This window comes from Dermacentor variabilis, chromosome 2, assembly GCF_050947875.1.
Source record: "Dermacentor variabilis isolate Ectoservices chromosome 2, ASM5094787v1, whole genome shotgun sequence".
Lineage (NCBI taxonomy): Eukaryota > Metazoa > Arthropoda > Arachnida > Ixodida > Ixodidae > Dermacentor > Dermacentor variabilis.
In genome coordinates, this window is record NC_134569.1 from 77,155,079 (window position 1) to 77,180,491 (window position 25,413).

The 25,413-nt window shown below is 45.1% G+C and overlaps 2 protein-coding genes across 5 annotated transcripts in view; one reads left to right on the forward strand and one right to left on the reverse strand.

Annotated features, from left to right (window-relative positions):
- The window catches only part of ninaC (STKc_myosinIII_N_like and MYSc_Myo21 domain-containing protein ninaC), a 164,865-nt gene extending 144,299 nt beyond the window's left edge, over positions 1-20,566 (forward strand). For all 3 annotated transcript variants that reach the window (XM_075681029.1, XM_075681028.1, XM_075681027.1), the window contains exons 24-34: positions 1,796-1,884; positions 2,696-2,863; positions 4,427-4,695; positions 7,612-7,723; positions 8,750-8,903; positions 10,948-11,069; positions 16,850-16,978; positions 17,267-17,412; positions 19,019-19,131; positions 19,268-19,367; positions 19,453-20,566. In XM_075681029.1, the coding sequence (XP_075537144.1) occupies positions 1,796-1,884; positions 2,696-2,863; positions 4,427-4,695; positions 7,612-7,723; positions 8,750-8,903; positions 10,948-11,069; positions 16,850-16,978; positions 17,267-17,412; positions 19,019-19,131; positions 19,268-19,367; positions 19,453-19,690 (1,640 nt within the window). In that variant the 3' untranslated portion in view covers positions 19,691-20,566. The remainder of the gene's footprint in view (positions 1-1,795; positions 1,885-2,695; positions 2,864-4,426; positions 4,696-7,611; positions 7,724-8,749; positions 8,904-10,947; positions 11,070-16,849; positions 16,979-17,266; positions 17,413-19,018; positions 19,132-19,267; positions 19,368-19,452) is intronic.
- On the reverse strand, positions 18,596-24,996 carry LOC142572139 (uncharacterized). 2 transcript variants are annotated; one of them, XM_075681030.1, is made up of 5 exons: positions 24,470-24,991; positions 24,245-24,364; positions 23,857-23,995; positions 21,203-21,443; positions 18,596-20,742 (listed from the first exon to the last, which is right to left on the reverse strand). In XM_075681030.1, exons 1-5 carry the CDS (start codon positions 24,610-24,612, stop codon positions 20,639-20,641), a joined length of 747 nt encoding a protein of 248 aa, XP_075537145.1. In that variant the 5' UTR covers positions 24,613-24,991; the 3' UTR covers positions 18,596-20,638. The 2 variants fall into 2 exon arrangements, with proteins under 2 accessions (XP_075537145.1, XP_075537146.1); XM_075681031.1 differs by having other exon boundaries at positions 20,669-20,742; positions 21,192-21,443; positions 24,470-24,996.
- Between the last annotated feature and the right edge of the window lie 417 nt (positions 24,997-25,413).

Sequence of the window (25,413 nt, forward strand, 5' to 3'; positions counted from 1 at the left end):
TTCAAATACTGTCACGTGCCTGTTCAGTCCCTGAAGTGAATAACGTAATTTCTGATGTTCCTGTCATGCCAAGAACAGCAAAAATTCGGTGCAAAGGCACCATGCATGGTGCATCTGCACCGTTGCGTAGCAACTAGACGTGCTGTGAAGCCTACGGCCACCGAGTCAAGAACCGTGCTTCTTCCACGTAACATCCACTTTCAAACAAGTAAAGGGCACCGATTCCAATGGGGTTAGCCAAACACAGAAACTAGGTTTGAGCCCGAGATAATCCAGAACGCGATAAGTATGTCCAGGACAGGAATGATAGCCAAATGGTGCAACATATTCTGACCTAGTCGAGGTACTTCAAGGTTACGTTCCGCGTATATAGTGGCCTGCGCGTCATGTAAAATGCACCATACTCTGAAAGAACCTGCGTAAATAACCCGCCCGTGAGGCTGCGATCCCAGGCACGATTATAGCTTTATGAGTGGCATAGGTTACACGTGCCCTTAAGGCAGTAACAAGAGAATCTTTTACACAATCTTTCAAACAAAATACAAAATGTCGGTATTAAAATGGACACCGACACACGACAGGTGACCTGGTGATTATACGTCTGGTACGTATTGTCCTGAATGAAGAAATAGCTAGGTACTTTTACGTGCTCAGCAGCTGCATACTGAAACTAGACTCAAGTACGTGGCCGTACGTACAGGTTGCTAAAACGCATTCACATGTTTGTACGCCAGTGACACATAATTAATTCTTTGCATGTTTTATAGTGTTGAGTTAGGAAAGGAGTCTTCTGGAGTGTAAGTTCGATGCTCCCTACTGCAGATGATACCTTCGTCTGTGAAAACAGGAAGTCTTGAACGTAGCGCTGATTATCCGTGCGCAGAAAACAATGCACTGTCTACTGCGCCCTACTTGTCTTCCTATTTAGCCGTGGGACACTCCCTAGTTAGCTGCGCGACACTTGGAACTCCGAATTCCGTGTTTCTCGACTTTAGTCACCTTTCCTGTCTACGTTTCGTATTCTGCAATATGCGTTTCCTATTCTCCAAACGTCGAACAGAGACGGCTTCACTTATGACCATCGATACCGATATCAATTTGATCAGGTTTTCAACCACTGTGCGTCTCTTCTATTGATTTTCAGTCGACGTAGCCAGCGACGACTACTATGGAAGCATTATGCACAAATAAACACAGCAAGAAATTTGGCGGAACGTGACAATATATTTAAGTAAGGTTAGGGAATGTGGATTCACTATACGGATTCGCCTTGCGACGAAAATTAAAAAAGAAAAATTTTATAATTCGCCACAGCTACGCAGAGGGCGCGCGCGCACGCACATACACACACCCAAAAATTCATATATATATATATATATATATATATATATATATATATATATATATATATATATATATATATATATATATACTACGGCACGGCACGTGCTGGGTCTCGGGGTTGCAAGGGTTCGTGCAGTGCCTAGGCATGTACAGGGTCTGAGGATCTCGCCCATTCACCTTCTTAGAAAATACCTAGCCTTCCTGAATGTTAAAGCTGCACGAGGCTTGCCGTAGTGCGGTGGCGGGCAGGCTCTTCTGGTCCCCCCTTCCACCATATACTTTAATATATCATTTTTCCTTTCACTGTGTATACAATAGTGTCGTTTCGAAACAAAGATTAAACTGGAGTTTAGCGCTTGTGCGTGTCTGTACTGTTGTACCTGTTTTTTTTCCCTTGCGCTTCAAGTTTACTAGCTCTGAATATGGGCATTTATTTGTTTTACATGTACAGACAAGTTCCACAACAACATCAAGTCCAAGTATTACATTCGACCGAAGTCCAATGCGCTACAATTTACCATCAGGCATCATGCTGGCAAGGTGAGCACTTCGCGATCTATGGTCACCCAATTTACTTTTTCTTTTGCTTTTTCATACGGCCTATATATATATATATATATATATATATATATATATATATATATATATATATATATATATATATATATATATATATATATATATATATATATATATATATATATTAACTTCGCACTCATATCTTCAGCGGTACACTGCCTAAATTGACAATGACCAGCCTTTCACGACGACCATTTACTCGTCATCATCAATAGTGGGGGGAAAATACAATAAACTTGCGCAGTATCGTGCTATAAGTTACGGGGAACTTGTAACATGGAAGCATAGTTTCTTGCAAGAAGTTAATATATAGCGATTGCTAGTTTCTGCAGGACTTTTTTGTCGCTTCGGTTACACCCAGTAGTAAACTTATAAAACGATACTTTGTCTCCGCTCCGGCATATGTGATACCTCACTGGTATACGCTACGTACTGAGCGTGTGTTTTTTGACGATGTTGGCGCAATGAGAGAGGCACGGGAGAACCTCGCACACGATGGTGCATAATGCCACATTAGTCCACCTGCAGGCAATTCAATATGCGTGGAAATTTGATAACTTTACCTTGCACCACGTCACGGCTAGCAGTGTTAGCAATCGGGGATCAGCCCTACGTGTCGTTATGTCAATATCGTAAGTATATCGTATGGCGTATCGTATGGCTTTCGATTACGGTCACCAACCAAAGAAATTTTTCTGGCCGCACGGCCACATTTTGATGATTCCATAAGCACAGTGTAGAGTGCTAAGTAGGGCCGTTTCCACGATTGCAGGTATTGTACGACGCCCGCTGCTTCGTGGAGAAGAACCGCAACTTCCTCCCCACGGAGATCGTGCAGCTTCTGCGGCAGTCCAAGCTGCCCGTTGTGCAGACCCTCTTTCAGTCGCCCCTCACCAAGACGGGTCAGCTGTACACGCCGTCTCAGTACGCCTGCCAAAATGTAAGGCGCTATTACGGCGTAATCTTTTACGGAAGAGTTGCTGCATGCCAGGTGTCTGAAACACGCGGCCTGTGGTCTGCATGTGGTTTCTGATGCATTTTAATGTCCCGCCTAGTTCCTACAGTAGTATACAACTGTTAAATACACAAAGAATAGCAAGTAACAGTCTGAAGCTGAGCATGTTCTTTACACGGTTCTGGTCAACTAGGAGAGAGAGAGAGAGAGAGAGACGCAGGAACTTCAGTGTACCGCGCAGGGCCTCCGGAAACTGGTAGCATTAGGAGACAGCAGCCGTAGAGGTTCTATCGGCAGCTGGCGAGCAGTGCCCCTCCAGCCGTGTGGGCCAGCACCCCTCCCCCTCTAATATAGCAAATTAAGCCTCGGTTTCACAACACCAAAAATAAGATTGTGCAGGCGAAGTGAGCCCCCAGGTCCTGCTCCCCCATTCAAAATACACTTATGGAGCCCCTGGTTCCACGCCTTCCCGGTTTTTTCTCATTGCCAGATCACCCAGCAAAACGTTATGCACACGAATTTCTTCATAAAAAGTAGAAAGCTCAAGTTGCAAGCATATATATATATATATATATATATATTGTTACGTTTACAGGGAAATACGCCGCACTTTGCCAAGAGGCAACAGTCCGCCCTAGCCTCTAATCGTCGTCGTCGTCTTCACACTGCTCGCCTCTTCGTGATCGCAAATACTGTGCCGTAGCAATATATATATATATATATATATATATATATATATATATATATATATATATATATATATGAGCAGGCGGAAAGCACTCCCCGAAAAAAAAAGTGCTGGCTCTCGCGTAATCGAGAGTAGATGTAAGCATGAAATGACAAAAGGCAACGCAGATTGATTGGAGATTATACTAGCCACAATCGTAAAATGGGTGTCTTGCATGTTCGCAACGGCACAGCACACTGCACCACGCCATACTGTGCACTGGTTCATATGGGCGCTGCCCAGCTAGAAGGAGGAAACCGGCTGAAGGCGTCACGACAGGCAGCGAAAGATGCCAGGGAGACAGAGCGCACTGCCCAGCTAGAGGCAACTGAAGCCGCATGGCGCCATCTCTCGAGGCGACGCGAAACCCGCGCCGCCGAACTCACGGACCGCTGGTGTTCAAAACAGCGCAGGCGACCCTGTCTCAGCGCCAAAAGATGTCAATGAAGTGTGTGCCATTTGAACGTCGCCCTATGGGAAATGACAAATAAAACATCAGCGTGGTAGAAGTTCCAGCTTGAGTGATATTGTGAACAAACAGGAAGAACTCGGAAGGAATATTTTTTGTAACTTGTTTGGGTAGTAACTAGCGTATGTAATGCGGTCCTGTACAAAGGGTTGGGCGAAAGAGACCGCATTTTGTTACGTTTTGACTGGTTGCCCGAGTGATCTCGCTTTGTTCTCGCAACTTGCCCGGATAACAGCTCTGGCTTTTGGCTCAAGGTCCCTCGAAGGTCGCCAACAACGGGAGCTAGAAGCCATTTTATGCTTAAAAAGAAAAAGTCCTAACTGCGCTAATGCAGTACTCCCCGCCTGCGCAGCTGTCGACCCAGAGCCTGGTGAGCCAGGCGAAGGCGCTGCAGACGACGAGCACCTCGTTCCGCTTCTCGCTCATGGACCTGCTGCAGAAGATGAGCGCTGGGCTGCCACACTTCGTGCGCTGCCTGAAGCCCAACGACTACCGGCTCGCCGGCGGCTTCTCGCGCGACAAGGTGCTCTGCCAGCTGCGTTACACGGGCGTCCTCGAGACCATCTACATCCGCCAGCAGGGTTTCTCGCACCGGTACTCGTTCACCGAGCTGCTCAAGAGGTGAGCGCACACCCTGTCGTACTTCAATCCTTGTTTTAATGGCGAAGGAATTCGAGAAGCAGGGCGTTATGCGCCGCAATGCACAGATTTGTTGCATTCTCCTGCAACTGTTGGGAGCCGAGCCATAACTGCGGCGTCTGCGTATACGGCGCTGCTGAGCGCGGCCGCGCGGGCCCCATCTTGAAAGCGATCTGCGGTGTAGGTACAAAGTCTAGGCGCACCGAGGGCTGATAGCTTCGTATGCGCAGTGTTCTCACCGCTTAGTTCGCGTTGAAGAGAGGCAGCACGATGGCCCATTCTCTCGCTGCTGCTTCAGCTCTTCCTCACGCTGGCGTTTTGACAGCGAGTGTCTGCGGTCATCGAATGAGATGTGTTCTTGTCTGCCTGTGCGCGCGTGGCATCATTCTTGTTAATTTAATTTGTGAACGAATGTTTACAAGTTTATACGGTCGATAAAACTATTATCTTACTTCGTACGGATGTGCAAGAATTTGCTATTGCAATCGATGCTCTGCTTTTCGGACGAAACCAGGGTGTCTACCAAGTTTACATTTCCAAATGCCCCGAGTTTTCCAGGTTTTCGCTGAGCACCTTTGCTAAGTTCCCTGAATGAGCCTGAACTTTGTTTTATGTGAAGACCATGTTGCCCGATGCTGTCACTTTCTAGTAAGCATGTTGAAACAATCCAGTTTGAATAGTAAGGAGTAATATCTATTTTATTTGAAAAGAAAACAGAAGAAAGGTATTAGTAAAATGCACAGCTAAAAATGGTAAAACCCATTCCAAATTGAGTCAAACATTTTCAAATACCAATGAAAAGGAGATGCATACATAAGTAAATATTTCTGAATAAGAGCTATTTCTATCAACTGATAGCAAGCTCATCGGTATGAGGCCTGAACTTTGTCACAACTAAGATTCTCTCTCAGCAGCTGGGAAGTCAACCTCAACTGACCTGACATACTCTCAGGCCGTACACAACATCTCAGTGTTGGGTTTCACTGCTTTAAAGAGTTTACTTTGGTTTAGATGAGGGACACCTGCATCTCGGCGACAGCCAACACTTTGTTTTTTGAGCTCAAGTTCCTTCAAGGAGGCGCGGAACGCTTTCTTTCCCGTTAATTCCTCAATGCGTCGGCTCTTTCTGTTTTCATCCTTCTTCTGCCACGCTTTCACTCCATGAATGATTTGAAGCATCCTCTTGGTCTGTTATACAGTCAACGTCAGATTTTTCAAACTCCCTAGGGGCCGCAAAAACATCCGAAAAATCAGGCAGTCCGAAAAAAAAAATGAATGTCTTTAACTTAACTGCCCTTTAGGGCTAAAATTGCCACAGGCACGTCCGAAAAAGCTCTGAAGGTCTGCCAGTACACTTATTAGGCATATCGGTGCTCGTACTGTGACAGGAGACGGGGGTGCACGCGTGTATAATTACAGAATACACACAGTGTCCCGTCACAATTGCCCCTTTTCACGCTTGTTATGCTTCACCGCCTAGCACTTCTTTACTGAGGCGAAGCTAACTTTCGGAGACTGGCATTACGCAACGCGCTGTGCTCTGCGAGCTTCGAAGCCAATCGCGAGGATTACAAAGGCGGAGTCGGTGCCATTGCTGGCAGCGGCGAATTCTTTCAATGAAAAACATGGCACCGCACGGCAAGAAGCTTAATAGCGAACGTAGAAGCAGCTAGGCCTAACGTTGCCGCAGTGGTGGCTACGGCTGCCAGCGGATATGCGTGTGAGAGTGCCGGATCGAGGCGTCGAGATAATCAAAATGGCGGCGGTGGCGGCGGCTTTGATTAATGCCATTTCACACCTGCAGTCAGGGCAATATACATTGACTATATGGGGTACGTGGTGGTGCCGCAATGCCGTGCGAATTATCGGGCATATCCGAAAAATCGGGCGTCTGAAAAATCGGTCGTTAACTACTCTACTAAATACATCGTGCCGATGACACGACGTCAATGACGATTCGTTGCGATTCCTCTGTTACTGGAGCCAGCATTAACACGACTTTCGTTCCCTTTCAATAAAGTTACAGCTAATTTTCCCTGATAGAAGCACAAATTCCCTGAGTTTTCCAGACTATTCAAATTCCCTGAGAATTCGTTTTCACGGTTGGTAGACACCCTAGTTTGAAACTGAAACTTTTTCCAGTGGCTCCAGCACGTGGAGTCCGCCGCCTTGACTGAAGAGGGGCTTCGCAGCGATACACCGCACGAGAAGCCGCGGCCGCGTCTTGTGTGCAGTGCGTGGCAAGCAGCCACCGTTGCTCGATTGCTAAGCGCACACGACTTTCTCTCAGACGTCGATCGCGTACCGAACCTCGTACACTGACGAATGAAATTCCAGTATGCTATTTCATGCTCAATTCTCCCTGGAAAACCGCTCATTCCGAAGCCAGCATTTGATGGCTGCGCTGCATCCAGCTGAGATAACAATGGCACATATCAATATATACTCCGTTTATTTTTATAGTGAGGCAGCGTAAAAGCTTATGTTCGAGCAGTGGTCGCTTTATAAGCGATGCGTATTTACATTGCTTCACGATTTAAGGGTATATACATAATGCAGTCAGTACAGACTGTGCCATATGACTCGTCACAATGTACCCTCTCGGGAGCAAGATAACTCTATGAATACGGTGAAGTGCTTTACGGTAAAGAAATTAACTGCACGAGTGTGCTAAACTGGACTGGCTGGTACATCATTAGGACGGGAACAAACATCCCTTAAGACTTAAGGTGAGAGCACGACAGACGAAGTGCTGTGTCTTGTCAGACCCTTGTCTGTCATGCTCTCATCGTCCCATATTAAGCACTGTTTGTTCCCGTCCTACGGTAAAGAAATTTGTGCTGATGCTTTAACAAACGCTGTTGCAAGATCGCAAAACCTTCCAATTTGCAATTGCAGGTACGGCTTCTTGGCGTTCTCCTTCGACGAGAAGGTCGTCCCCAACCGGGATACGTGTCATCAACTTCTCGTGCGGCTCAAGATGGACGACTACGCTATCGGAAAGTCGAAGGTAAGGCGCTACCAGCATTTAATTAGCTGCTAATGGAGACTGACAAGACTCGGGATCTTTCGACGCTATCCATGCACGTGCGGCGCACATCAGTGCACAGAAATCCACATGCTCTATTCTCACATATCGCACGCACCAGCGGTCTTGTGCACGCTTGTGTTCATAGTTCGAAGAGATTTTAAATTTTATTGCAGGTTTTCACGTCCCGAAACCAAATTCTGACCGCCTGAGGTTCTTTAATATGCACCCGAAACTCGGTACATAAACGTTCTTTTTGTTCTTTTTTTTTTTTGCTTTCCGCCATCATCCGAATGCGGCCGCCGAGACCGTGAGTCGAACCCGCGACCTCGTGCTCAGCAACATAACAACATAGCCACTAATCGCCCCGCGTCGAGTCGAGCAGAACGGCGGAACATAGTTTTCATTATACATAACATCGATATATAAGAGTGACACAATTAACGAGTATTTTCTCCATCTGATGCTGAGCTTCGGTCACACGATAGCGCTTTAGATTTGAAGCGTGTTCTTTCTCCTGGGTCATATACAATTTTGTGAATTTTTTTTTTCTCAAGCGCCATGGCACGTCGGGACATATGCTGTCAGTTCAAACCACCGACTGACGCATTCTGAAAAGGCGAAGCGTTCCCCGACTTCCTTCCCCAACCACTTCGAGTCTACTTCTTCGAGGAGTATCTCATTGGAAAGGTTTACATTCCTCAGCTCCAGTGCGGAATCGCTGCAGCAGGTTTGCAAGTGTGCACGAATGGAAATAATAATACCAAAATACTAACGTGGCAGGGGCAACATCGTCAATCGATCGCTTTCAGGGTCCGTTTATCGGTCGAGCCTGCAAGCGTCACCGCACTTGATGTCACGACGTCGCGCAAAGATATCCCCGAAAGTTGTCAAACGATAACAAGACATCTGCACTCCGCTGCATGGTGCTACTGCAAAATGGGCGTTTCAGTGCAGCGAATGCATATCGAGTTTGAAGTAACTACCACGGTTGCGCACTTCTTGCAGGTATTCCTGAAGTACTACCACGTGGAATACCTTTCTCGACTTTATGAGCAGCAAATACGGAAGATAGTGATCGCGCAGTCGGCTGTCCGGAGGTGGCTCGCAAAACGCTACGTGCAGAAGAGGAGACTTGCCATTGCACTGGTCGCCCAGCGGTGTAAGTCTAGCCGCAAGGCGCAACGTTTTGTTTCGATTATATGTTGCACTGACATTGCGATAATGCACTCTGCTTGGTGCAACACCGTCAAAGCAATTGCTGTTAAAGGCCAACTGCGAAAAAATTTCACTTAGGCTAGATATGTTACGAGCAGTCTATATATACCACTATAGCAATCTTGGCAAGGACGCAGGGCTGGTAATTGCGTATTTTTTCGTATTGGCAGCCTTTAAACAGCACCTAAGATGACGACGCATGCACTTGGTGGTTGTCGATATGTGACGTAAGTCCCAGCACGTCGCCGCCTCGGAGCTTTTCCAGCGCTCCGCGCGTAAAGCCCGCGTTATGCCCGCGCGCAGCTGCAGTCGCCGCCTCACGTCGTATGCGAGGAACGCGGCTCGTAGACACGCGTCACTTCCGACGAACGGTAATGGCACCGGTTTTCTCAATTTGGGCATCAGAGACAAGCTTTTCGTGGTGCATCCATGCGTATTTCAAACGTCAAATTTTGCACGGAGGCTGCTCTGTTCCTACAGTGTTCTGATAGGGACCCTGAAACACTTTTTGAACGTGGTAAAAATAAAAAAAAAAGCGCTGCCGATCTGTTAAAGAATGTGTTGTAAGACGTTGATGGAAATGAAATGACCATAATTTATAGTGATACAGTCTAGCACGCTGTTCACGATTTAAATAGGAATTATAATTTTATATTGGCAAGGTAAGTCTCAAAAACCAGTAAGTGGCGAGGCCTGGCGGTGAGAGCTTGATATTTCGGATGTAGTCTATGATATTGCTCTACGTAAGTCGGCTGTTATTAGGTACGACATCATTATTGCTTAAAATTGCAGTTGCTACATTATTATACAATTGCGCTTCATTCTATGAATAGGAAATCAAAAGCGCACGCATGGCTATGGCAACACGATGAACTGTGTATCACACGTGAAAGCGTCGTTTCGTTTTCGATCCGATTGGTTTCGTTTTGACTGGTTAAATACCAAAGCAGTTGGACAGAAAACCACGAACACACGTAGCTATTATCGCAGAAATACTTTAACACTTCGGAAAACACGAATCGCAGCAACATTGCCTCCCACTAATGCCAGCGTATAATTGCTATCGCGCTCACATAGCACCGTTTTCAGCATGCTTCCAGTGAACGACTACGCCCTCACTGCAGATCGAAAAATTCTTATACAAAATGTTCCACGGGGTTTTCCTTGTTACCACTTCATCATTACACACTGACCGGTAAGCTTTTCATTGCATTAAAAAAAATAGGTACCATAAAAATTCGTTGTCGGTCCCTTTAACGAGACTCCAGTGAACATGCGACCCAAATATCATTGCGCTGCACGTAGCAGGGAATTTAAAATATCATGTCAAAAGCAGAAAAGAATCGCTTGCTCTCGCTTCCGCAAGCAAGTGAACCCACAGCAGATATTGGCTGATTTCGTGAGCGCGAGAACGTTCTTAGTAATACAGTTATTGCTCATATGAGTTAGATGAAATATACGCATGTCTGCGATCTCAAAATGACACAAAAACCATTGCATATTTGTATTGATGGTCTAAACACGACAGCTGCGCGTTGCTGCGTCTACTGCAGGTGGCCTCCGAGATTAAAAGCGTAGCGTAGATACCGCAGCCGCCACGGGGTGCCGCCACGAGCATTATCGCGGCTTTATATCGCGTTCAACCTTTGGGCGGGGCCAGTGGGGCATTGCTTCCTTGCGCTAACACGTTTGCTTGCGCCCCCTTGCCGTCTACCCTGTGTAGCTTCCTGCGCGCTAGTAGAAATGTAAACATACAGAAAGCCGCTGATCGGTCCGATAACTCCGATAAGGATTCGAAAAATAATTGCGGCAAGAGATTCGTGAGGCGACGTAATAGTGATGTCATTCTATGATTAGAAGTGTTTAAAGGCCCTTGAAGCTAGGCTTTTCACGCTATCTACTATTTGGTTGCAGTTGGCCTTTAACAGCATAATACAAATGGCACGGCCCATCTACTGTCTCAGCCGGGATTTTACCTAACACTGCAGGTCAAATGAAGATCCAGAAGAACAAGGAGGCGGCGAACCGAAGAAAGATGGCGCATCATAAGTGTGCCGATCCAAACGGCTCCACTTGGAAGTGCCTCAAGATACTCGACTTTTGCCAGAAGGTACGTGTGCGATAGAGTATTTTTATTACGCCGAATGGCACTCAAAAAAAAAAATCTCAACTTTGGCCCGCTTCGAACGTTTGGTAGTCTGGTGGCCCTATATATGCCTTGGTGCATCTGGTAGCCCTGGCGCTGTATCGTGCACTGTCATGGATGAGCTCAAATGGTTTAAAACCATGCAACGTGCTACACAATGTCAAAATTAAATTCTGGGGTTCTATGTGCCAAAGCCACGATATGATTATGGGGCACGGCGTAGTGGGCGACCCCGGAATAATTTCGACCACTTGGTGTTCTCTAACGTGCACCAAAATCCAGGTTGTCGGAACGAAATGTTTTGTTCTGGTTTCAGTTTCGTTCCACTGAACACGTTCAGTTCTGCTCCACAATGACAAAAAAAAATTATCCGTAACGGTTCATAACTGTTTTGTTTCGCATGCAAAAGTTTCGAAGCAATGTAACTATAAAAACATAGTATTGAACTTAAAATGAACTTAATCAGAAACGACCGATAAAACGTCGGTAACAAAGCGTTGTACGCGCAGAAAACGAAACGCGAAGCTCTTCAGGGCGCAGGCCTTGGGTTTTGCTACGATGCCAATCTGCTAGTGCACCGAGCAGCAGGCTTAGATTACTGAAGCGCTCGACCGGCTATAACTCGCACTATCCCCGCCTGAGATACGCGCTTACGCAGATCCCTGAGATACACGTGAATTCTTATGTTGCCTGACGTCGGTTGTTTCGGATTGCGGACTTTCCTCTCGAACCAAACACTGATCAATATTGAGATTTCACTCGGAAACAAAATATTAAATAACGTTTCGGTTTATGTTTTTGTTACGGTTAAAATGGTTTTCTTTCTCGTTCTTTTTTTATTTTATTTTTTTCGTTTCGTTCTGTTCCGACAGCCTGCCTAAATCTAAACATACGGGTGTTTTCGCACTTCTACGACTTGCGGGCAGCCTTCCTTGCTCACCATGTCGCCTCGAGCGCTTAGTCACAACCGCACTCGCCATTTGAACTGTCGCATCATTCCGTGTCTCACATCGCCTGCGTCCACCCGTGCCGATCGTCAGCACGCGCTGGCGATCAGACCTGCTGTACTCGGTTCCTCGGGCAGCGCAAAGGCAGCTGCGCAACGACTATTTCTTGTAGCCGCTCTTCATCAGTGTATTAATGGTGCATGGGCCCCCATCTCGTTCTTTTCCCGCAAGTTACGCGACACTGAACGCTGTAAGAGTTGGGGCCGGTCATGTAAAAGGGGTAGCTGGCCCATGGCGTCGTCCGGCTCATCCACGCTTTCCCCCTTTTCCCCCCCTTTTCCTTTTCCCCCTTTTCCCCCTGTGCAGTGCGGTTGAGGTGTCCTCTGCGGAGAGACAGTTACTGCACTGCACTTAATCCCATATTTTCAACTCTACTTCTTTAGAATCTCTTTATCCACGCTAAGTACGTTGTTGAAAGGAGGAACGTGTTCTCATCGAGAACGAGGCGTACTGGGTTTATTTACGATATCTACATGAAGAGTGGAGAACGTTTCTCATCAGTCTAGCATGACTGAAGTTAAGTACACCAAGGAGACAAAAACGTCTGCTTAAACACCCCCTCTGTCCTCTCTAGATCCCTAGGCGAGGGTAAATGCCGTCCAACCTTCGTCCAATCGGAGCGTCCAAAGTCGTCGAAGGGCCAGCGTTGAGGGCAAGCGTTCGCACACTCGCTCCTGCACCTTTGTTCACTGAACAAACAGAAGGGAGCTTCGAAGGCAGGATTTGTCACGCTTGACTCAAGCTGGAGTGTCCTGGTTCCTGGGAGGACCCAGCAGTTAGCTGGGGCATCTGCCAAACGACCGTGGCGGTTACCGGAGTCCGTGAGGGAACGCTTTAGGTCATCCTTCTCCAAGACTTTCTTTCTCCTATTGGTCCATGAAGGCAACAGTGAACCAACAAACAATACTCGGACCGCCAAACGTGTCTCGCCCTGCTTGCGCCGTAGCACTGTCCGACGGTGGCGCATTGTTGGCTTCACGAAGCGATTCGTTGCGGGGAGGCAGGAAATGCTAGCAGGTCACTACCTCCGCTGGCCGATCGTAATAACGCCGATACAGTAGAGAGCTTTAGTTTAGGGGACGCAAGGCGTTGGGCTCCCTAGCGCTTGGGTGCGTTCGCGGACGCAAGCGGCTTGCGTACGCAAGAACTAGGGCGACGGTACTGCGCATGTCCAGACCGCTACGTCTACTTGCGTCCTTGGGTTGTAGGGGCGGCCGAAAACATCGCTGCCCTAAGTGGTCACGTTACCCATGAGACTCTCGCGGTGTACGAGAACTTACGAGTAGCTAGCAGGCAGATAATCTTATAAATGTTTCGCCAAGTGTCGACGGACGTCGTTTTTATTTATGTTAGAGAGGTTTAGCATGTCCGGTATTCGGATAAACGTAGTTGGGGCGGGGAGTAAATGGGAGTGGCCTGCATGGTGCATCCACCTGGTGGCGCAAAGCTCAAACGGACAAAAGCAGCTGATATTGCTGTAACCGAGTCTATTCTACTTCGCTGCTGGTGTAAATTTTTGGCACTGGCGTAATCGTGTTGCTGACAAAAATTTACACCCGCAGCAAAGTAAAATACACTTGGTTACTGCAATATTAGCTGTTGTCTGTTTGAGATTTGCGCCACCAGGTGGCTGCACCATGCGGACCGCTCCCATTTACGGCTACGTCCCAACGGGTGTCCGCCTGCGTTTACCCGAATACCGGACACTCTAAACCTCTCAACTGCTTTTAATAAGAATAGTTTTATGTACTTTACTTCATATGTTTAATTTCATATTTCAGAAAAATGATAACGCAGCAACGATCAGACGTTGATGGCGCTGCGAGTGCATGCGACATCAGTGCAGCTTGCATTTGGCGCCGCTAGCGGCGCCAAACGCAAAGTCGCAGTGAGGTCGCATGCACTCGCAGCGCCATCAACGTCTGATCGTTGCTGCGTTATCATTTTTCTGAAATATGAAATTAAACATATGAAGTAAAGTACATAAAACTATTCTTATTAGAAGCAGTTTATATATACAAAAACAATGCCTATTGACACTAGGCAAAAGATTTATAAGATTATCTACGCACTTACAATACGACTGAGGCCGAGCCGAAGCAATCCAAACATGCGTTTGGTAAACTGTAGTTAGGCGTCTCATGCAGCATAATCCGTTGTGGTCTGTGTTTTGTTTATTTAGAGCCTCCTGCAAATTTTTGACATGCCGCTGTTGCGGCGACAGCGTGCCGGTGTGCTCTGCGACCAGCTTTACCACATCGGCCGAGAAATGCACACATCCTCGCCGGAGCAGCCATGTTCACCATCTGTGTGGCGGGACGGGCGGCTTGTCACGGCTTGTCTCGCTTCTCGTAAGTTCTCGTACACCGCAAGAGTCACGTGGGTAACGCGTCCTCTTAGGGGCAGCAATGTTTTTGGCCGCCCCAACAACCCAAGGACTCAAGGAGACGTAGCGGTCTGTGCATGCACAGTACCGTCGCCCCTAGTTCTTGCGTACACAAGCTGCTTGCGTCCCTTAAACTAAAGCTCTAGTATTTTCAGACGGGAGCTACTCGCGGCCTACCTCGCAGTGAAACATTTCAGGTAGTTCATGGAAGGGTGACAATTTATATTTCTTACCAACCACAAACATCTTGTCTCGGCTTCACGTTCCACCCATACGCCTAGAGAGCTCTGGCATCTTGCTTTTATTGCTGAATTCACGACAGGCATACACTACATCAAAGGCAGCCTTAACAAGGCAGTGGACGCTCTGTCATATTATACCACAGACGCCACGACAAGTTCCATCCACCTTTCCTTTTCACTCACGGCAGCTTAAGCATCCGACGATGAACTTCTGTGACTCTGATCTTCTGCATCCCTCCACTTGGAGCAAGTCAACTTTCCCGACCACGGCGTCATACCCTGGTGCGACATTGCACCTAACAGTACCCGCATTTGTTACTGCTCTTCTTCGTCGTGCTGTTTTTGATACACTGCACTTAATCTGCCATCCAGGTGTACATACGTGCCACACAACACCTTGTCACCGAATGTTACATTTGGCCACGCATACACGCCAATATGCACGACTGGGTCCGCACTTGTACAGTGTGTCAACATATCAAGGTGCAACGACACACCAAGCCTCCATTGGGCAAATTCCCTCTCCCCGATGCATGTTTCGACACCATTCATTTAGACATTGTTGGCTTTTTGTCACCATGCCGTGGTTATGTGTATTTGCTTATGTGTATGGTTAGGTACACGCGGTGGCCTAAAGCAGCTCCAATGCCAGACATAGTGGCAGAGACAGTTGTTCATACTTATCAGTCTACCTGAATTAGCCATTTTGGTGTGCCATCAAGGACGACCATTGATCGGGGCAGAGTTTGAGTCTGCACTTTTCACGTCTGTAACATCCCTTCTGGGTTGTGCACACATACAGACAACTGCTTACCATCCTGCATCCAACAGCATCGCCGAGAGACAGAGGATTGGGTATCGCACCTTCCAATCGTGCTGCTCGGCCTTCGGTAACAGTCCGACCAGAACTTGCCTGCTCTGAAGCTGAGATGCCTTACGGCTGCACCCTCTGCTTCCTCGATGACCTCGTCAGCCCCATATCTACACCGAATGTTGTGTACGCATGTTCATGCACAACTTGTGTCCACCGCCAACCTCTTTTCGCATGAACAAGCACATTTCCCTACCCCCAAACCTGCAGACATCCTCATGCGTTTTTTGTCCATGTTGACATGCCTTGCCGTTCTCTTCAGCTCCACTAAGACGGTCCTTTTCCCATTATCAAACATTCTGAACACCATTTCACAATCCTGCGAAATGGACGTGAAGACACAGTTGCCATCGCAAGGATCAAACCGGCTCAACCACCTGTGCAAGTGACCACGGCCACTTGTCCGCAGGAGGAGGGTGGGGGGGGAGGGGCAAACTTTTCTTCTTCTGGTGCATAGCTAGTTTTAGACATGAGCCAGTAGTGGGGTACGGCTTAAGAGAGGAGAAAGAGGAGTTAGAAAATGATGGAGTTGCAAATAAACCCCTGTGCTCTTAACTGTGCTTGGTGGTACCACAAGTGCATACAAAGTTGGCATTTTTTGCTCGGAGAACAAATCATGTGTGGCATTTCCGCGTGTATAAGCCATTCCTACATAAAACTAACATCTCAAATACAGCGTTGTTGACCTGCTGTTTCTCTTCTTCCTTTGGGTTCTTGCTTGGTGCCAAAGACACCACAATTATTCTGTACCCAAATGTTGTAGCCCAGATTTCAGCTGTTCTCCAAGTACCCCAAGCCTCCGAAAATAATGGAAAAACTGCGAGTACAATTTTCACAAATAATCTTGCGCGTCAATCACTGAATCCATGGTTTAAACTGGTTTCGCAGAGTAATAGGTACAAATATAAAAATTTGTTGAATGTTCAACCATTATTGCTCTCACCGGCGCGGTACGGCTTCACAACGCAACAGCAATTTCACCTTGCAGTGCGGTTTCACGGCAATGCACGCCGCATTTACACGAAGCCGAATTGCAAGGCTAAGTTGGCGCATGTGCCGCAACCCAGTTTGTGCTTAATAATGGACTTCTAGCATGAGTAATATTGTTGTGAAAGCACGGCAAATTAAATATAAAGAAGGCGTACAGGTTGTACAGCTTTATGGCTAGGGACGTACAGCTGATAAATTGTCATTTTTCTGTCGGTATTCAAAGCGGCATACATGCGCTGCTTTTGCAGGTACACCACTGCCCAAGCAGCAGGAATCGCTGTCTAAAGAAGGCGCACCCAAACACCAACATCACACAGCTTATCATGACTTGCCACCAGGTGCCTGGCCTGTCTCCCAGGAACGGTGAAACCATTGTGGTATGTGATTCTTGTATTGAGCAGTGTAGTTGCATGCTATAACTCCCTAGAGCTTTAGACACTGAGCTCTTTACAATTATTCTAAAAGCTGCATCTATGTCCCATAAACCTACTAGCAATGCTGAGTACGGACCTGTAAACCTAATATTTTCTAAGCATGTTTTAATGGATTACTATCTGGCTTCTGTTTAGTTTCTACAAAAGCAAAAAAAAGAACAGCCCATCAAAAAAGATTGGAGAGCAGCTGACTAAAATGTGGTCATGGTACTGTTGCCTTCTATGATACAGGATGAGATTCCTGTGCCAAGTGAGCGAAGAATCAATGGTCGCTGCAGAAACCAAGACCATCACCACCAACAAAGGCCACAACCTAAGAAAGCTTTGCATCTCAGCAACTTTGATCTCTGCACTCACAAGCTCCCAGCAGAAGAAAGGTACAGTAAAAAAAGAAAGCATGTATCGCTATCAGCCTTTCAGAACCAATGCAAATGTGACCAATTCAGCAAGGAGAGGGGGGGGGGGGTAATGACACTCAAGTGAAGCTATAACCCATTTCATGCATAACAGGCAACACTACGATGGTTACAAGAGACTTCTCTTACTGTTTGCCACAACCAAAAAATGAGGTCTTACTTATGAAAGGAAGACATAGGTAACTTTCATGCAATTCAATGTAGCATTATGTCACAAAATGTTACATTATTATGCTGCCGATGTGAATCTATTTACCACAGAACAAGCAGAGTTGCACATTGCTGCGACCAGTTACCACAGCACACCCTTAATGCTCACAGCCTAAGCATACTACGTGGCAAGCTGAAAACACAATTGTGCACAAAAATATGCGGATTGACATAGCCTTATGTTCACAAGTTGTAGTTGTCATATATTAAGTAGTTATTCAGTAGAAAGCGTTTCACATCAAAAGCAGTTGCACTGCAAAATGGGCGGAGTGAGACTTTTATGACTGCACTACTAGCATAGCTTCTGCAGCGTTGCCTGCTAAGTACGACACAGAGTATATAGTAATGTACTAGTACTATGCAATGGGAAAGAAGGTATTATTGCAGGTTCATAGGATGTGAAACAATGTGGAGTAAAACCAGGACAGGAAACCTTCACACTGTTTCATGTCCTGTTACAGCAGAATGTATTTCACATTGTTTCACATCCTATTAGTATGAAACAAATAGCCTTGCAACAAGTGATAACAGTTACTGTTTTTCATATTTGCCAAATTGGCACTGTGAATCTCTGCAATAGCATCTTATGCAAACTCAAAAAAAAAAGAAGAAGAAGAAAGGCATAATTCAAATGTTAATTGTCTCTGTGTTGCTGTTTGAAGCACACAATGTTTTGGTCACATTTTTTAGGGGTTGCAAAGTGTAATCAGAATACACTGTGATTGCAGTGAGAATATGAAGTCACTGGAATGAAAGTATGATACTATAGTCTCTTCATTATGACTCAATGGTGGAATAACGTTTTTGGTGCCAACATGAGGATGACCTGGAATGTACTGCTGCTGTGCTTGGCTGATGTCCATACTGTAGTACTAACGCTGAGCATCTGCCCTCAGTCCTTTGCACACTGCAAAGTAGATATGTTATAGAGAGCTAACATGAAGGGTAATGTTTATTTTTAGTTCTCATAACCAGCAGAAATTTTGTGCTCAATGCAGCAAAACCCATTCCACTGCTTGAAGGAGCATGAAATCTGCAAAAGTAATTAGGAAATACAGGCATATTCAGTGTGCTAGTTGTTATGAAATAGAGGTGCACTGAGCAATCTAGAATACAAAATTTAAGGAAATGCCTGCTCTGGCAATGCCACACCAGAATATGCATACATGTATCCACCTGATTTATTAAATAAGTAAGAGCAGCAGTAAGGCAAATTCAAACAAAGACTTAACATACGTTCACAGTAATCTAAGAAGCGGAAGCTTATGTTTGCATTTGCTTCAAATTGTAATAGAAAACATCATATTTTCACAAGTGTCACATAAGTTTCACAAATCAAAACATCACCATTTTACAGGAAAATACTGGTCACAGAGGTCCCTGTGAAACCAGCTCCAAGGGAGTTGCGCAATGGAGTTAATGGGGTCAACATGGACCAGAGGAGACATCATGAGACAGATGCAAGTTCAGGTGAGTTGTCCATGTCTTCTTTAAGTTACAAAAAAATAGAGGCACACAAAGTGGTACTTGCACTACTAGTTGGTACTCGTTGGCAATAAAGATTAATCAACAACAAAAATACTACATGACTACCTGATCCTTTCAGCTTCTGGAAACTCAAGCAGCCTAAGCAGTGGTCCCAGGCCTACAATTGTTGAAGTTGAATCCTGGTGGCAAGAAGGCTCACTTAAAGAAAACCACACAATGTGAGCACAGCCAGTAGATGGCATTTCTTTTCAGTGCTTTCATTAGAATGCCACAGAGTTACGGCAAATTTTCTGTTCTTTATAGTGAGCCCACCACACCAGTCCACTGTGAGATGCCCACACAGCAGGACAGCGACCCAAATCAAGGTCCCTACCAGTTTAAGAAGATCCTGCGGAAACCTCCTCCTTCGCCGAAGCCATCGCCGAACAGGCAAACGCCTGGCGTGTTCGATTTTCGCAAGCTATTGCGTAAGACAGATAATGCACCGACAGAGACTTTGAAGCGTTGCAAGGGCTTGATATCGTCAACTTCAGTCACATGATCCTTACAATTACAATGGCATCAACTGTACAAGCTGTAGGATGTCTGGTCCTGCTTCTAGTGAAAGCACTACAGGACAACTAGTCTCTTCGTTTCCGTCCTTGCAGCTCTTTATGCCATGCTGCAATGTGTATGTCATACACAGTAAGCACACAGCGCGAGTTTTATTTCTAGCTCATTCACGTTCAAGGATGCCACGCCCACTTTTAGGGGAAATCAGGTTTAGCAAAGAGGTATTGTGCAAATCGCCTTTAACCAAATATGTAAATGTGGTACTATACAAACAATGCAGGTGAAGTACAAGAAAAGGAATAGCCATGACACCAGCAAGTACCAACTGTGATAAAGAAATTGGGGCTTTTATAAAGCTTTTATAAACCTTTTAGTAGCAGTATTATGCTCACACTTACTGTGTGTGCTGTTACACTGGCTGTTACAGCTAAAGAAAACACTGGTGGCTATGAAGAACACATTTTGTGTACAGTCGCTGAAAGCAATTTTGTGCAACTACAAGGCAGGTTTTGCCACATTTTAAGCCAGAAAGCAGCCTCAACAGAATGCCCACACACCAAAAAACAATTGCATATACAGACGCACAGAAAGTTAAACAAGGTTTCTCATGAAAAAGAAAGGTATTTATTCAAGATCACACTGCACACCTTGTTTGTGCAAGAACGGAATATGTAACAAAGATTCTCAGGGCCCTGAACCTTCATATTCCCTCTCTGTAGAGGAGGAAGAGCATGTACGCTCTACTGAAGTAAATATAATTTCTAACAATGTGAAATGTGTAAATAAAACAATCTGTACAAAAGATGTACAAAGCATTTTTCATCAGAGTGAAACTATTCAGTAATAAAAGTGTGATATTTCCTCACATCATGCATTGTATTTTTCACATTGCCTCTCATGATGTGCTCATATGTGTTCAGCCTAGCTGCAAGTTGTGTTAAGCAATTATTGCCGTGACACTTGAAACATTGAAGAATGCTCCATGACATGGCTTGCACTCAAAGTAGGTCTTTCCACCAAGTCTCCCATCACAGAATCCCACTGCCAGTGACAGAGAAAGGCAAAAAGAAGTTAATATTTTAACCTAACTTAGAATTAAGGCTACAAAGATAATGGCTACTGTGGCTACAAAATTAATATTGATACTTATAGCAATAGCATAAGGTGCGTTTGATGGATGGCATGCAATTGTAACTAGAGAAAGCTTCACGTGTTTGTGAACCTTAACTAGCGGTATTACAATAAACTATAAAGCATAACGCAAAGTGTAACTATGATACAACGCATAGCATCATGTCATTATGCATATGCACTTGTGAAAGTAATTGACATGCGTCCTTTGGCATAAGAAAAATCTGAGCTGTCACTGAATAAAACTAAGTTGACTTGAATCATTATCATATGCAACACTAGCTATATGGCATGTATATGCTCTACACTTTTATTCTGCACTAGGTATTGCGTGCAATAAGGTCCTTGTTCCCAGTTACCTCATACTAACCAGGGTAAGGCAGGTCAAGACCCAGCCAAATCCAGTGTGGTGCACTCGTGTCGAGGTGGCCAACATAACAAATCTTTCCCAAGAGTTTTCTTCGAATGATGGCGGTGTGGCCTTTGTCAAGAAGGTTGAAGGTAAGAGCCTTCAGCGAAGCCTTGGTTCCTTCAAAGGATTTGCAGGCTTCACAAAGACAGCTGTCTAAGGGCACCCAAGGGTTCCCAAACTGATGCAACTGCCGTAGCACCTTTTCAATACAGTGTAAGAAAAGTTATTAGTGACTGCTGTCTGCATTTAGAGCACCTAGAATTTACTCCAAATAGCACTTGGCAATAAAAGATGTTCATATGAAGGAAAAGTGAGTGTGCTGCGTTATGTGTACTGAATAAGGGTAATCGGAAATTTACAAAGTGCTTCATTTGCACAGTAACGTTTGTGCAATATGTGCAAGCAAGCAGCCACTCAAATTAGCAGCAACACAGGAAGCAGCAAGCTTATAGCCATAAATTTCACTTGGGTAGTTAGATATGGCAAGACATTACAAGCTCAAGCTGGCTTTAAGAACAAGAACTGCTATTTCAAATCTTTCCCTGCCTTACTCACAGTTGCCACCACCATTATTATTGCAGCTTAAGTAACTCTGCATATGTTTGCAAAATATTTTGCCAGTAAGGATGCTGGGCACTTGCTCATTCTGACATATAAAAAAAAAGTACTCCCATACAAACTGGTGTCAAGGAGCTCATAAATTGTGTTTCAACATATTTGTCTCACTCACTGGCAGGCAACAAGAAATGTAATGTGTAAACTTAATATTTTAATGCAGTGCAGAATCAACAGGAAACAGCTAAAATATATAAGAAGCTTACATATTGCAACGTAGCCACTCGCACATTTTGCAAACATAAAATATTTTGTACAGCAGCAATGGATCACTGACACAGAAATTAAAACATTTCCGAGGTGCTACAAAAAGCTATGAATTTGGCCAATAAGTTGATCACTGGACATACTTGTGTAAGTTTAACTCGTGCGAAGAGGCATAAGGAACAAAAGTTGGAGCCAGGCCTGCAGCAATGTGGTAGGATGCTCACATGTGTTTTTCATTGCTTTCACAGCGTGAAAATTGAGAAGGCTTGCAGTAATGTAACAATAAATTTCATGCCATTGACGCACTAACGAAATAATAGAGTTAACACACCAGACTAATACATATTTGAACATCTTACATTGAATTAATTAATACAATTTGTTATATAAAGCTGAAGTACAGTAGCAAAAGAAGACTAAGCTCAAAAGGAGGGCACACAGACAGTGGTGTGAAAATCACAAAAGGATACAATTAAAAAAAGCTTGGCTCTGCATCCAGCCAATACTGAACTAACGACCCTCATGATATACCTAATGTCATTCTTTCCTTTATGCAGTACTTGCAATTGCTTTTGAAACTGCAGACAACCTAGAGCCTCATATTTCTATTTCTCATACAGTGAGTGCTTGTTTTTTTTCAAGTACGAATGCAGCTGTAAACAAACTTTAGCTGTATATATAGTCTTTTTTTCTTGCACTTCAGCTTCTGTGCTGAAATACACCATGTTTACTTGGTGTGGACTAGCTCAGACCTGTGGTTTATTCAAGTCATTTATGCCATCAGGGATGCATAACTTGCATAACTGTTCAATGATGAGGACCTCAATTGCTTATTCTGGTACATATTCCTGTGCCACCAGTTGACAGAAAATGGTGATGTAACACAGATCATTCTTGTCGATATAAAATTATGCCAGGTGAGCAAGATGTCGGATGTTATAAGCAAGTAGTTCAGTTCGAGGCTTCAGTTATGCGCCTGAAAAGATATCGCTCGAGCACATACCAGTGGCCCAGTGGGGACAGTACCTCATTTAGCACTGCCTGCTGCAGTACAGTAGGCTAGATAGTTACGTGCATACAGAAATAAAAGGTTATTTTACAAAGTATCAATTATAAGCAATTTCACTTCTGATAAGGGCAATGCTCAGCCCAGCTATTTCTTGCAGTTTTTCAATGATAAGCACTAGTGCAGCTTATATGCAGATAAGTAGTTGTTTTAGTCAGTTAAGCAATTGCTAGCAAAACTATTTAAGTGATGTGCTACCATGCACTTCCAACCATTTCAATGTGCAAACATGCAAAAAAAAGGAAAGAAAAAAAGATCAGCAGCAGCCACATATTCTACTTTATGAACTTCACCATACAAGGAAACATACAAATGCCTTTAAGAGCGAGCAGCAGTATTTGCTACCATTAGTTGCATAACTCCCATGCGCAATTGATAGAATGCCTTTACTGAAACACTGGTACAGGCATCGATGCTGTCAAGAATGCTCAACCACTTGACTGTGGTGCAAAGGCATGCTGGCTTACATGCTGGGCCTGAAAGGGAATGCTTGTTTTCCAGGGGGCAACCACACAGTTATTGGGGGCCGTGCATTGAACTCGAAAGTTGCAGCCATTTAACAGATTGTTTTCTCTGCCGCACACTATTTATTTCCTCAAGAGCAGCATAAATGTCTACCTGTGCTGTGTACAGAATTTCAGACTTGACAACACTCACCGGTCAGCTGTAATTTCCTATAGAAATAAACATGACAGCCACCTACAAAATAGGATTTGTGTCTTACCTTTAGTGTATCAATGATACCTTTCTTTTCCCTGTTGACAAGTGGTGCCACAATAGCACTGCCACAATTTTCTGTGTCGCTTACAGTTAGTGGTTGGAAACTGCTTGTAGATGCATCCTGTCCTGTGGCACATGCTGGCCTGTCAAAGAAAGAAGCAAACAAAAGCTCATATATATATATATATATATATATATATATATATATATATATATATATATACGATGGGGCTCGAGATGCAAATGCAAATAAAAAGTAGACGGAGGCATGTGGGAGCAACTGTACTTAACCATTACATCTGTATTTTTCATCTTCGCCTTATGCAACAGTAAAAGTGGGCTCTGAAGAAGCTAAGCTGCGAACTAAACCATTAGGTAATGAGTAAACTTACTCTGCGTCATGCTGCGGCGAATGTGCATTCGGGGTAACTTTCTCATAGGCTGCGGGCAGTGAAAGCATTGCCTTGCAGTTCTTCAGTTCACGACCCAAGTTTTCATTTTCGTGGGCGAGCCTAGAAACATGGAATTACGGATGAAGACGTTACTTAGACACCACCAAAACATGTGTCTTTATCGCCGTTGCGCACGGGCATGCAGAAATCTTAGCATGTCGTTACCTATCCCGTTGTTCCAGTATCGCGGCAACGTTGGTGCAAAGGGGCACGATGCCAGCTCTCGAATGTTTCAGGACGAAGGCCACAGCGTCCGCAGCCCACTGGCTGGGTGCGCTCGCGGATCTAGCACCCGGATTGTCGGACATTGCGCTAGCGGGAATACTATTCAGTAGTTGAGATATCTAAACGTAAATAAAGCCAAAACTTCCCTGGAAAGCAAAGCTAGCTTAAGATATATATATATATTTGAACTGGGGTATTTGCTCATGACCAGTTGCTACGACACGCGATACACGATCACGAGGTCTTATTACGGAATTTCCTCACGACAGTGTTGCCTGTGTTGCCATCTGCTAAGCCATTCGTCAAGCATTATCTTACTTTTCCATTCCCTTTCGTAAGCTTCGTCAGGACGCACACAACGCGGCGATAACGACACTGTCCAAACGCCACGAAGCCCCGTAAACTATCATTCCGCATACTATATACGACTAGATCGTCGGAACAGTTTTGACGTCCGTTTGCGCCAGATGGAGACCTATGTCCGCGCGTATATTCATCGAGCGGTCGTGGTACACTCTAAAAAAAGGTTACACCCTTTGGGGCTTATCTTGTCCCCAAACGGTAATCGTCATCTGCCTTGCTTGCGTTTCCTCTCTTAAAAACTTGGCGCTCGCTAATTTCCTGTCGAGAATGCTGTGTCAAGCTGATAACGCGCAAGCCGTTCGTGACTATAGAAAGTACCGGGCTTGAAATGCGGGCAATCGTTTGGGGACCTAATACAACGCAAAGGATGTAAACTTTTTTTAGTTTTGATTCACAGTGTGTAGGAGTTCCATACTTTATTTCCGTCACTACCTGAGTTTTACCGTTGCACATTTTACAGTTCCGACAAACGTGAATCATGGGCTACCGAAATGCGCAAGGTTCTGACTGGGCAGTGTTCC

What these genes read in the sequence shown, in the direction of transcription:
- LOC142572139 (XM_075681030.1), bottom strand. Translation starts at nt 24,612, where the DNA reads ATGTCCGACAATCCGGGTGCTAGATCCGCGAGCGCACCCAGCCAGTGG. An exon ending in ATACTGGAACAACGGGATAG is followed by an intron (nt 24,365 to 24,469) that starts GTAACGACATGC and finishes CCATGTTTCTAG; the next exon opens with GCTCGCCCACGAAAATGAAA. An exon ending in TCGCCGCAGCATGACGCAGA is followed by an intron (nt 23,996 to 24,244) that starts GTAAGTTTACTC and finishes TTTCTTTGACAG; the next exon opens with GCCAGCATGTGCCACAGGAC.